This window comes from Sorex araneus, chromosome 6, assembly GCF_027595985.1.
Source record: "Sorex araneus isolate mSorAra2 chromosome 6, mSorAra2.pri, whole genome shotgun sequence".
NCBI classification, from domain to species: Eukaryota; Metazoa; Chordata; class Mammalia; order Eulipotyphla; family Soricidae; genus Sorex; species Sorex araneus.
Genome location: NC_073307.1, coordinates 160,620,958 through 160,634,839, shown reverse-complemented (window position 1 = coordinate 160,634,839; position 13,882 = coordinate 160,620,958). Strand labels below are relative to the sequence as shown.

The window sequence follows — 13,882 nt, the reverse complement described above, 5'->3', positions numbered from 1 at the left end:
AAAAGCACCAATTTGAAAAGACATGTACAGAGCCGAGCTATGTACATTTCACTATTTAGTATAACATGATATGGAAATATCCCAAATATCCAATGACAAAGGAGTCAATCTGGTTGTTGTTTTATATATGTAAATATCTCCCTATATTATATAGCCTATTCATCTTCAACCTTTGAAGAGAACTTGATGTCTAACATGAGATTATACAGGTCTCAGGCAGATGGAACCGAAGAGTAAGACTTGCCTCTTGTCCAATACATTTACACTAAAGACTGCTTCTCAACCTTGACTGACATCAATGGCACCAAAATACGATTCTCTCCTTTCGCTACCAGAACTTTAGGTATCCACTTTGTTTTTAGAACTATAGACATTTTGTTTCCCTTGCTGGGTTTGTTCATTTAGTTTTCTTCTTTCTCTTCTGTTTGTGAGAGAATTGAAAAAAAAGAAGTGATGGCCATCTCTAGGAGTGACCTTTAATTTTGACAGCTAATGACAGTGAATAGTAGAAGATATGGAAGAGAGTGCACAGAGGACCAGTCCCGTGTGTGACCTCAGCACAGGTGATACTGGAAGGTAAGAAGATAAATAAGGGATAATGTCTCTTGGAATCAAATTACTGACAGAACCACCTAATTGATGAAAAAGCCACACAGCTTAAGGAGAGACAATGCAGGACGGTAGGAGCAAAAAAACTGATATTGACCAGCATAAGATAAATAATACTAATCCAGGAGATATCTGGAAAGGTGACCAACAGTAAAGGATCCAAGAATATTATTTGTTGTTTGGATTGTATATGACAGGATTCTTTCCATCACTTTGCCTATGAGATGAAGTCATGAATGCATGGGGGTTAGAAGGAAGCTAGAAGTTAGAAAATTGTTTTCATAGTGATGGTTGCACGATACTTGCTACACTTGGTAGTCTTCATTCCCAAGGCAAGGGGGAAGGCTTGTCATTAATTGGGAGAATATCTCTTGGTCAAGATTCAGTGGAGGTGAGTAGTGATAGCACAGTGGGTAGGGCACTAGTTTTGAATTAATATGGCCTGGGTTAGTTATGGGGCACCTCCATATGGCACGCCTGAGCCTGCAGGAGTGATCTCTGAGAAATGTCTTGACGTGATTACAACACTGAAGCAATTAGAACCTAATCCAGGGGCCTTCCTAATGGAAAAAAATCACAGATAAGGCCATGGATGTGTCTCATGAGATCTGACTCATGAAGAACATGTGCCTCACATGTGTGAGGTCCTGATTTAATTCTCTCACACAAGAAAACACAAATATGTATGGTATCAAGCTTTTATGAAATGCAAGGCCCTTATGAGGCACAAGAAAAAGTGCTCTACATCACTAATCATCAGGGAGATGCAGATCAAAACAACGATGAGTTACCACCTCACACCACAGAGACTGGCACACATCCAAGAGAACAAAAGCAACCGCTGTTGGAGAGGATGTGAGGAGAAAGGGACCCTTCTACACTGCTGGTGGGAATGCTGACTGGTTCAGCCCTTTTGGAGAACAATATGGACAATTCTCAAAAAATTAGAAATTGAGCTCCCATTTGACCCAGAAATACCACTGCTGGAAATATATCCAAGAGAAGCCAAAAGGTATAGTCGAAATGACATCTGCAGTCATATGTTCATCGCAGCGCTATTTACAATAGCTAGAATCTGGAAAAAACCCGAGTGCCCTAGAACAGATGCCTGTTTGACAAAACTGTGGTACATCTATACAATGGAATACTATGCAGCTGTTAGAAAAAATGAGGTCATGAACTTTGCATATAAGTGGATCAACATGCAAAGTATCATGCTAAGTGAAATGAGTCAGAAATAGAGAGACAGATATAGAAAGATTGCACTCATCTGTGGAATATAGAATAACAGAGTAGGAGACTAACACCCAAGAATAGTAAAAATAAGTACCAGACGGTTGACTCCATGGCTTTGCAGCTGGCCTCACATTCTGGGGAAAAGGCAGCTCAGATAGAGAAGAGAACACCACAATAAATGTGGTTGGAGGCCACGCTAAGGAAGGGTGATGCGTGCTGAAAGGAGACTGGAGACTTTACACGATGGCCACTCAACACCCCTATTGCAAACTACAACACCCAATTGGAGAGAGAGAACAAAAGGGAGTACCCTGCCACAGAGGCAGGGTGGGATGTGGAGAGATGGGATTGTGGGGTGGGAGGGATGCTGGGTTTATTGGTGGTGGAGAATGGGCACTGGTGAAGGGATGGGTTCTCGAAAGTTGTATGAGGGAAACACGAGCACGATAATGTATAAATCTGTAACTGTACCCTCACGGTGATTCACTAATTAAAAATAAATAAATTTAAAAAAAAGAAATGCAAGGTCCTGGTGAAACACTTATGATATATTCAGTCAAGAATCTCATGAATTGATGATGATAAGTTGGGCTAGTTAACTGGATTGTTTGGGGGAATGAAGGTAGTTCGCTGTAGAGATAGGATGCAGGGCTGGAAGCAAAACTAGGTCTGTCTGAATTCAGTGAGATGTATGTTCTCATCATTGCGACATAATCTTTCTTTGCTGGTGAAGGAGGTGGGACAAAGAGGGCTGGAGTCCCATTGTTGGTTTGTGCAGAACCAGAGAGGGCAATGGAAGTCGTGACTGTAAAGTGTGGGTAAGAATATTGAGCTCCTTTTGGCACTAACAGATTGTGACACACACCGAGGTAGACTCTGGTGACCTTGAGATCTATGACATTTTTTGCTAAGTTCTAGCTAGATCTGTGTGCGGGCCCCAGGGATTTGCTTAAGGTCATTAGTCTCTACAAGCACTCCTCGATTAAAAAATTTTTTTATTAGTGAATGATTGTGAGATACAGTTACAGACTTACAAAGTAAAATTTTTTTTAAAATCATTGTAAATTACAAAGTTACAAAGGTATTTATGAGTGAATTTCAGATACACAACATTCTGACAAGGATCCCATCACCAGTGCCCACTTCTCTCCACCAATGTCCCTGGCTTCCCTTCTGCTCCCGGTGGCAGGTAAGCTTTTCCTCCACCATTGCCCTAGTGTTCTCTTCCCTGACTTATCACCCCACCCTCTCCCTGCCACTCAAGTGGCAAGCTTTCAGCTCAAGAACCGTTCTCTTGCTCTTTGTTTCAAATGCCCTTGGGAAAGTGATGTTTCCTGCCGTTTCTTTATATATTCCACACATGAGAGATCATTCTGAGTCTGCCCCTCTACCCCTGACTGATTTCCCTTATCATGATACTATTCAGATAGCCCCAATGTACCAGAAAATTTCAATTCTTCATCTTTCCTAGTGGCCGAGTAGTTTTTCATCCTGTGTGCTCTTTGTACTCTAGTTTCCTTATCCAGTCATTTGTTCTTGGACATTTCAGTTGTTTCCATATTTTGGTCACTCCTGTCCCTACCTCAACCTTAAGACTATAAAACTTCCCATTCGTGTTGATACTATCTCATACACTGCCCATGGCATATGTTTTGTATTAGTCTCTCATCTCTTAAGATTGTTCTCCCATGACAATGGCACTCCTGTTCAACAACTCCAAGACCCTCATCTGATGCCTCTCTTCTCATGGCCCATGAGAGTAGAACACATGCACAATTACCCCTTCCAAGGTGACAGTCTAGGGTCTTTGCTTATTGTTCTTTTACTGTGTTCAGTGCTAATTGAAAGTAGATCTTGTTTGGGCTGTTTCCAGTATTGAACAGAGGGATTACAGATATCAGGTACGTACTTTACTGTCACCTTCCATCCTTGGCCCCTTTATTTGAAATTTTTCATGGAATTCAGTGATTATTTTACCTGTTGGTCATTTGTACTGTTGAGGTATTGGATCTTTCGCTTACATAAATCTTTTTTTAATTAATTAATTAATTTATTTTTTTATTATGTCACCATGTGGAAAGATACACAGTTTTCAGGTTTATGTCTCAGTTATACAATATTCAAACACCATCCCTTCACCAGTGCCCATATTCCACCACCAGAATCCCCAGAATACCCCCCGCCCCCACTCCATAAATCTTTTTTAAAGGTCAAACGCAACGCAGGAGTCTGAAAGATAGTACAAAGATAGTACAACAGGTAGGGTGTTTACCTCTCACAGTACCTACCCATGTTCAATTCTTGGCATCCCATTGATCCTCCGAGTATCACCAGGAGTAATTTCTGAGTGTAGCACCAGGAGTAGCCCTTGCGAAACTCCAGGTGTGGAGTGACGAGCCACGTCACTGCAAACTCATACCTCTGGGTTGGGAGTCTTAGGAGGTGGCTCTCGCCACGTGGGTGTTGCCACCGCTACCATTTTCCACGCAGAAAAAGCAGCATAGAGAGGGAAAATACCTTCCTGGGCAGCACGCGGTTGTAATACAGCTTATAGTGTAGATGCCTTTCTGTAAAAAGCCCCTCTGGGTGCCAAAATGGGTTAGAACTCTCGGATCAATGATGTCGAACTTGATCATCTGTGCTTGCACCATATGGGCCTTGATGGATGCTTCTGATGCCAGCATATGAGCTTTGAAAGTACAGACAGTCATTTTAGTTTTTCTTCGTTTTGGAAGTCGAGTTCATTTCCGAGATTTTATCAGCCTCTGCTTGCAAATTAACGCTGCCAATTTGGGGGCTCTTTCTTTGCTAGGCAAATGAGGCCCATTTTTGTTACTGGTTTCGGCATATCGAATACAATATGGGTAGCTTGCCATGCTCTAACATGGGGGTGGAGAACTTTCTGTAGTTGCTGGGCTCTCCGAGAGGGATGGAGTTTTTTAGGCAGGTATCCATTCGCCATTACAGGTGTTCCACTGGTTTATACCATATTTGAAGTCCATCAAGTATGGTGAGAAAATTATGGGAAATGGGTATTAAGTGTCCTATGCTCCGGAAAGCGGCCTGGAGTCTTCGATGGCTGGGTAGTGGAGGTGTAATAACTATTGAAATTCCATGATGGTGGGAGGGACACTGGGGACACTGGCGCTGGGAAATTACACTAGTGGAGGGATGAGTGTTGGAACATTGTATGACTGAAATGAAACCTTGAGCAATTTAGTAATGCTCTATCTCATAGTGATAAGGTTGAAAAACATATTTAAAAAATTCAATGATGCTTTTCAAAGAATTGAAGCAGACCCTTCTAAAATGTGTATGGAATCTTAAAAGTACAAAGTAACTAAAATAATCGTAGGAAAGGGGATTATAAGACCTACCTGAGGTAATGGATCTTTCGCTTACATAAATCTTTTTTAAAGTTCAAACGCAATGCAGGTCTTATTATCAGACCTACCTGAGGTACACGTTACTAGGAATTTTGAAATTAGAATCTAATCGTGCTCCAACGGTAGTGATGCCACCATGAAAGCTATCAGGAAAACCAGGAGCTGCAACTCAGCGTGCTTGAGAAGATTTTTGAAAATATCCAACCAAGAGGAGAAGAAGGAATGAAGAATCAAGTGAAATGAGGAAACAAAGTCTTTATGGATTATCTTTAAGAATAATGACATAAATTCTAGGACTTCTGGAAGAGGAGAGAAAGCGCAAGAAAGAGTATGCGTGTCATATCTGAAAACCAAGAACTTCACCAATCTGCGGACAGATTCATATGCCTGTATCAAGAGTCAGGAACCTGATGTAGGCAAGCAGAAAGATAGGGAAGGCCTCCTGCGCAGGTGAGGTCAGTAAATTTCCTGAAGTTGCGAAGGCCAACCTTGCAGAAAAAGAGGAACTAGGGCCTGAAGAGACCCTCACTATCTATAGCAACAGATGCAGAGAAGCACCTTCAGAAACAAAAGATCAGGGAAGGAATTTCAAAGAAGACCATCTCTACTAAAACCTACCTCCTAACCTTCTTAGCAACGGACTTTTATCTAGGTAGAAGGCCCTCGTAGGGACTGATTGGAGAAACCCTCTACCGGCCACCTTGAACACAGGAGAGGCACACATATGCTGCTCGAGCCCCTGTGCCGCTTGTGCGCATGTGGCCGAGCACATGTGGTGCCTGAGCACGCGTCACCCTCAATCCCCACCTGAGATGTATAGCTTTCACGTCTAGTGCTGGGACATGTGTAGGGGCTCCCTTCGTCTTTGGAGAAGCCGGCGAAGCATGTTACTTGCGCACGTTTACTTTTACTCTCCACTCTCTCCCACTTTCTCTCCCACTTTCTCTCCCACTTTCTCTCCCTGTTTCCTTCAAAACCACAAAATGAAAACTGGAATTTCACTGCCTGTTTAATCCTGAAATTCCTTTCTGCGAGGTGAGATGAGAACCCAGTAACCCTGGGTCCCTGGTGGCAGAGGCAGTTGGGAGAAAGTGACCGTCTTTTTCCTCTCCACTTCACCTGAGCCACCCGTGGGCCCAACAACACCATCCTCACGAATTAAAAGGTTCCAGCAATTGATTTGGGGAAAACTGTAGAATGATGTGCAAATAATGTAACTATACTCTGGCCTCACACTAGGCACCAAGATCACTTCCAATGAACGAAAGACTTCAGCATTTGACCAAAGCCACAATGTATATTGAGTAAACTCATGATTTTATCTCATTGGCAAAGCAAAGGTAAGCAAAAGACAAGACATGGGACTATATAAAAAATGTGTTCCATAGGCCCCTTCACAAACTCCCTCCCACCGAGCTTGGGATACCCCTAAACAAGGTAGTTCAGTTACTAGAATACAAAGGGTTTGTCAAGTGCAAAGGGGTGGAGGGGAGAGTTGTCCTGGTGCCCTGCCAGTTTTCAAAGGAAGGGTGTGATAGGCCTGTGCAGGCTGACTTTAGCGTTTGGTGGTCGAGAGCTGGCTCCCGAGACTGAGACCCAGGAACCAGACTCCAGGGCTGGTCTGCAGTCCGTTTCCCTCTCTCTCCTCCCCATTGTCGTCTGGTATGGTGCAATAATAGTTGTAGTTTTGCTCATAGTCCCAAGTCCCAAAATCCCAGTTCTCCTGCTCATCTTCAACGTCTCGTGGTCGACTTCCTCGTCTTCAACAACTGGTCCTCAGCGTCTAGTCTTCAGCATCTCCTCTCAGAGTCTAGTCTTTTTTTTTTAATTCATTTTATTGAATCACCATGTGGAAGGTTACAAAGTTCTCAGGCTTGTGTCTCAGTTATACAATACTCAAACACCCATTCTTTCACTAGTGCCCATATTGCACCACCCAAATCCCCACTATACTGCCCGCCCCGCTGTCACCCTGCCCCCACTTGCATAACTGATAAATTTCACTTTGTTTTCTCTTTCCCTTGATTAGATTCCGTATTTCAACACAAAACTCACTATTGTTGTTGGAGTTTCCCCCGACGAAATACAGCCCTACTGCCAAGGAAGCATTTGATAATTAGTTTTCCATTGATGAGAATGAAGAGATATTAAGTCCCGCTGTTCCAAGTGCATAGCTTATTTTTCCCCTTCTTCCCACAAAGTCAGAGTCTAGTCTTGTTACATAGCATAGACTCAACTGTCTTCCTGTGTTTATACAAAAAGTGCATTGCAAAATAAACGATACACATGACACAAAGGACAGAAAGAAGTAATACAGGCTTACTATTGCCTGATAGAACCGCATTTGCATCAGGAGCAACCCAATAAAAAATTCCGAATGCCGCGAACAAACACATGGCCTCTTAGCACCTGTACTGCAAAACATAATACACAAAAGGAAAAGCAGAGCAAGAACAAAAGGTAAAGTCCTCCTATAGAGGGAAGCTGAGAGTGGGGGGTGAGGTGTTGGGGCTGGTGGTAGGAACACAGAAAACTTTGTTGGTGGGAAATGTACACTGCTGTAGGGATGAATGCTGGATGATTGTATAACTGAAACCCAATTATGAGCAGTTTTTTAATGGTCTCTCTCACAGATATTCAATTAAAAATTAAAAAAATTTAAAAAAGTCATGTAGAGTTCCTGCTCCATTCAAATAGCTACATCAATGGCGGGACAAATAATAGTAGTCCTACATTAAAGAAACAAAAAAGAGTTTCCCAGGATCCAGTTCTCTGAGTCAGTTCATTTGAGTGAGTCCACGAGCTGGGATGGGGACTAGAGATAGGAGTGAGTCGGGAGGAAGACTGAGGTCTTCTGTTGTTGTTTTGAGGCGACACTGAGAGTTTAAGACTATTTCTTTGAAATCAATGGAGGTCAACAGAATGGAGGTCACAGAGAGAATCACCACTCTGGTCTCCAGAGCTCTTGAGTGGCTGTGATGGACCATTAGCCCAGGTGTGTGTAAAGGTTCGCAGTCACATGGTCAATGTGAGCGTGCAGAGTTCTAACGAGAGAGGTGAATGACTGAGCCTTGCCCTTATCCACAAATGCGTGGGTAGACTAGGAACCACGACCTATACATGGACATCAGTGAAAACATAATGTGGAGAAGAAACACACAGATGGTGATGGCTCTGATGAGGACGTACTGATATAGTTCCATGTGGAGAGTTGCAGATTAGACACGCAAGTAGGCCATAAACTTTTGTTTTGAAGAAGAGTGACAGGAATGCTTGAATTTCTGTGTTTCAAATCTAAGGTATCATTTTCACTTATTGCCCAAAAATGGAGTATGTATCGATATACAGAATGACTCTGGACCAATATTTTTCTTGGGATCCCTGCAGCCATTTTGCCAAGGGTAATAACACGCTCCTTTTCTGCACCCGACTATTGATAAATAGAAAGGGCCCCTTCATGAACTCTCTACAAAATCAAAGCCATACACCACTGCATAAAAAAATAGAGAGCAGACTGTGCCAAGCAAGTAATTTATTCGAAGAGAGGTTGAAACCTTGACATTTTCTTGAAATTCATTAGATTATTGTACGTCATAGATGACAGGAGACTTTTTTTATTCTTTCTTGCAGGCCGCAACAATGTTCACCTTTAGTGGTTAAAAAAGAAAAAAATGGTGGTCAGTTATGCTGCAAGAGAGCTGACAGGTTCACACAGCTTATCCCTGAGGATGTCAATGATATTTCAGTCAACACAGAAAAGAGGATCCCGCACAGCTGCCTACACCTGGTGTCCTTGACACACAGCTGGTTCCTGCCTCGGACAGAGCAGCCCACAAATATTCCCTGGACTCTTGGGTCAAAACCTTCTCTTTGACATCCTTAGGGTGCTGAGGACTCTAAAATAGCGACAGGGATGGGAAGATGCAGTGGTCCTTTCAGAGATTCCTGGCCTCACAGTTCTGAAATGGATCGTGAGGTGCCTGTCAGCAGGACTGTTCAGATCCGTGGATATTTGCAGATGAGCCTTGGCCTGCCTGGTAGTCAGCAGTTCTGGTGGAACATCTTACATCTTCCCTCATCTCCTTTCTTCATGAAGCCACGAGGGCGGCAGACAGCAGGAGCAGTGCAGGTGGGGTCCACGCCCACTGCACAGGGAAAGGAGAGTGGTGGGTGAGGGCATGAGGTGCCCAGAGTGGTATAGGCTGTGCAGATGGCTGCAGACCCCCAAGGACAAGCCGGTGCTGGCTGCATCCCAGCATTCTGTGTCCCCTCAGCTCTCTCACATTCGCACGACATTTCCTGTGGCTATGTTAGCATCACAGCAGCCAGGGATGGGGAAACATGTCGTTGGCCCTTCCACGTGATCCATGGGTCTGGATTTCCCCTCGGAGGGCGGTCTGGCTGAAGGCCTGGGGGGTGACCTGCCAGGATGCTCTGTACCTCAGTACAGCTACTCTTGTAGGCAGGTGGAAAGTTCCAACCTGCCATGTGGGCATGGCTCCACTTATTAGAAGAGAACAAGGGGTGATTCTCCACCCCATAACCAAGATCATCCCCAAATCTCTTTCATGTCTCAGCAACCAGCTCAAAGATCTAAGTAGAAATAAAAAGAAATTACCAAAGTTCCTAGAATTAGCTTTCTCTTTTCAAGGGGCAGGGCTTCATTGTAGCAGGCCTTCCAACGCAACGCGGCATCCTCAGCAGCCTTAGGGGCATGAAATTGAGCCATGTATACTTTCAAGACATTTTCTGGGGCGAGGATAAATGTACTCAGTTGTCCCGCAAGGGCTGGGCAAATTATGGCTGCGTCAGCTAAAATAGAGGGAAGGAAAATACAATACACGAGCAACGTTGTTTCTCATTGAACGCTTGTGCATATCTCACCCTTGTCCACAGCCTGAGGAGGACAACACGAGATGGAGGTGACCCAGACCCCTTAGAGGATCTAGAGGGGAAAGAAAATTTTCGAGGCACAAACTGTCATGTATGTTAGTAGATGACATGTTACGGTGATCTCTTGATCTCTGCCTGATATATGGAACTCATTTGTATTATCTTTCTCACCCCACTGCTCTACTCGTACTGCTGACTGCGGTGAACCTGACTAGGAACAGGCGATGTGGAGGCATGGAACTTTGGGCTCCAGTTCAAAGATCTGGTGAGAAATTATACGAGATTTCACATCTGCATCATTTCCTTTCTTTACTTTTCTTTCATGTTTTTTGACTAGCACCCACAAACTTTTCAGGGACCACACCTGACAGTCCTTGATGGGAACATTTATGATGCTGAGGATTAAATGGCGACTTGCGAAGCAAGACCTTGAGCCATGCAGTAACTTCTAGCCCTCACACCTGAATCTCCTAGTTCCCTCGTCTTCCTATCATTTGGAAAAGGTTCAGACTGATCTCGTCACGTAAACTGGAAGTGGAGATTAATGAGAAGTGAAACGACTCCAGTCTAACAGCCATATGCTTTTATGGGAACAGTTCACAGAGGAAATATTGTGAACTGGCATGTGTTCAGGCATCTCTAAGTCATTTTCTGAGTTCAGGTCTGATGTTAATCTGCTGGGGAAATGTACTTACTCTGGTAGCAGCAAAGGGCCAGAGCGACCAGCAGGGCACACAGGGACAGCTTCATGGTGTTTGTGGCTGGGAGCTGTGAGCTTGCGCAAGGGATGAGCAGTCAGCAGCTGGACTCAGGAGCCTGGGCAGCGCAGGGTCATTTGTACCCAGAGATCCTTCCTGGTCCTGCCCACAGCCACACGTGTAGGTCACAAGATTTGGCTTCCATCCCTCTCTCCCTCCCTCAACTGAAGTTATGTCCCAGCGTCACGGGTGCAAAGTCTTGGCCAAAGATTCTAGAAAAGGCTCTGCTGAGTTATGCGCCTCTGCTTTGAGCAATGATCATAGTTGTTTGGAAAGACAGAGCCTATGAGCTGCCATTAGCCTCTCTACTCTCTAGTGCCACAATTATGAGTGCCTGTCTGGTTGTTCAGAGGCTACTTAGTCCAGTGACTGTGTAGCACAGTCTAGATGGAAGGGAATTACTTTCAGCCATGCATGTGTGAATGAAAGAACACATACGTACAGAGCACCATGCTTGTGCACAATTGATTTCCTCTGTGGAGACTTCCTGCTGGGGGGACCGAGAAAGTTCATTGGCCTGGAGAACCTTTTGAAGGAATGATTCCCGGAAGAGAGCAGACTCGAGTATGCAGCACGCGTGGCTTGAATTTGCTGTCAATTCGAACGTATCCTAGGATTAAGCCTCATTACAGCAAATGATGTGGCACCCAAGGTGATGAGGCTTTGTGTCTTCAGAGGTCTCAGAGATATCTGCGGTGTTGCAAGATTCCAGAGGCCTTGACTATGGGTCCCAATGTTTCAGGGTCCCTACATCACCTGTATGTGTAACACTGGTGGGTCCCGAGCAACCCAGGTATGAGCTTGGGTTGTCTGAGCCCCTGAAAGGAACAGGCTGAGTTCTGCCTGGAGTAGACCCCTGGCAAGATCTCTCTCTTCAAGGGACAGAATATTCAATGAAAAAAATGAATGATTTTCTTCATTTTTTTACAAAGGAAATGAACAGACTGTACCCAGAGAGAGTATATGAATAAAGATCAGCTAAGAATTCATTGGAATCTGAATACCATAAGTTGTATAATATGACATTCCAATAGAGGACAGAGTGGTAGAAGCAGTCAATGGGATGAGACTAGACCTAGGATTTGAAGTGTCACAAACATAGTACATTGGTCATGAAGGTCCTTATTACTATTTTCCCTCATGAATACATAACACACTGACATGGATAATACAAATTGTAATGCCATATGAGACAACAGAAATGAAATGGAACAGTAGGTCAGTAAAAGGGGTCCAGGGCAGTCAATGAGTCAAATAAGAGCAGAGCAACATGTGATGCAAATATCTACTCGACTCAAATTCACACGCACTAAGTATACTCTCCTGTAAAAATCAACGTTTCTTTTTGGCAAGCCTGATGGCCTGATAACAATGACAAGACAGGTGATTGAGAATGGACAGAGAAGGGAGGTTTATCAGTGAGAAGGATTTCATTCACGTAAGAACTAGGGCTGTCGAAATTCAGTGAGGGACAGAGCCCTTCTGAGATGTGTGTCTCCTAGCTCGGAGTATTTGTGGGGACGTGATGGCTGAGCCGGTTTCTGTGCATAGAGGTCGAAGATTACAGGAAGGTGGAAGGTAGGCTCTGAAGCTGAGGAGGCAATTGAGCAAAGTCATGGATGGCAATGAACTCAGCACGGAGATCATGCAGAGGGCCATTCTCCTGCAAGGATCTGTGTGACCTGGGCTCCACAAGTTTCCCTGAGTCAGAGACACCTCTGTCACACACGTAATGCTGGTCGATTTGCATTGGCACACACATCCTCAACAGAAGCTTCCATCAGATTGCAGGAAAAAACTCATTTTATGGGAGCATGGAAAGACCATGACGGGATATGAGCGCACACTGGCTTTCCCTCCTCTCACATCAAGTAACGTTACGACCACACAATAGAAACACCCAGATCACCTGTGGACAGTGAGAAATGTCCAGAGTGGTGGGTGGAGAGAGACAAAACATTAAGCTGAGTAGGGCCTCACTCCTCCTGCATCGAACTTTCTCTGCAACAGCTCCCCGCACGCATCTCCTATTGCCGAAGGAAGGAAGGTTCCATTGCTGTGTGAAGGTAACGGTGAGCAAGCAAAAGGGGCATCAAAGGGCAGGACAAAAGCTTCATTTGAACAAGGAAGCTTTTGTTTCAGATTATAACTGACCCATAAGAAATACCATATCTGAGAGTTATGTACTTGTAGCAGTGGGGCTACATATCCCTTCAATTCCAGCAATGAAAAACTAATTACCAAATGTAGTAGGTCTGTCTCTCTTGGTTGGAAACTCCAACAACTATAGTGAGTTTTGTGTTGAATTATGGAATGCAATCAAGGTAAAGAAAAAATGAAGTGAAATTCATTAGTTATACAGTAGGTGTAGGTGGTGGGGGCGGGGGGTATACTGGGGTTTCTGGTGGTGGAATATGGGCACTGGTGAAGGGATGGGTGTTTGAATATTGTATAACTGACATATAAACCTGAGAACTTTGTAACTTACCACATGGTGATTTAATAAAAAGTTTAAAAAAAAGAAATACCATATCTGAATGTGGATTAAGTTGGAAACACCTCATTCTGGCAATGCCAAGTTATGTAAAACCAGGGTTTAGAACTCAAGCCAGCCAGAACTCAAGTAGGTTCTCATCCAAGCTCTGCTTCAGAATCCAATTCTCTCTCCCAAAGATCCTGTTCGGCTCAGGATGATAATGATTCTCTCTGAAAACACGAAGGCCTGGATAGCCCAGGCATAGGTTCCAAATTATTTCGCTGTTCACTAAGGCTTCCCCAATTGAGATTACAAAGGCCTCCTCCAGAAATATAAGAAAGGGCTGAATTGGAATTGGCCTTGCTAAAACTTCACATCTACCCAGTTGTTCTGATGGGGGGAAGGTTGAGTCTATGAGGAGAGGTATCACATCGCTAAATTTAAGTGCACTCTAAAAGTGTAATAATGTAAACAGTGTGATAGTAGAATTAATAAGCATGTACTCACGCCTAAAGAGTCTGAAG

General features: G+C 44.0%; 1 protein-coding gene across 1 annotated transcript; it reads right to left on the bottom strand.

Annotated features, from left to right (window-relative positions):
- Window positions 1–8,766: 8,766 nt before the first annotated feature.
- LOC129406092 (secretoglobin family 1D member 2-like) lies at window positions 8,767–13,195 on the bottom strand. The gene is made up of 3 exons (XM_055143931.1): window positions 10,820–13,195; window positions 9,850–10,043; window positions 8,767–8,878 (listed from the first exon to the last, which is right to left on the bottom strand). Exons 1-3 carry the CDS (start codon window positions 10,872–10,874, stop codon window positions 8,846–8,848), a joined length of 282 nt encoding a protein of 93 aa, XP_054999906.1. The 5' UTR covers window positions 10,875–13,195; the 3' UTR covers window positions 8,767–8,845.
- Window positions 13,196–13,882: the final 687 nt, after the last annotated feature.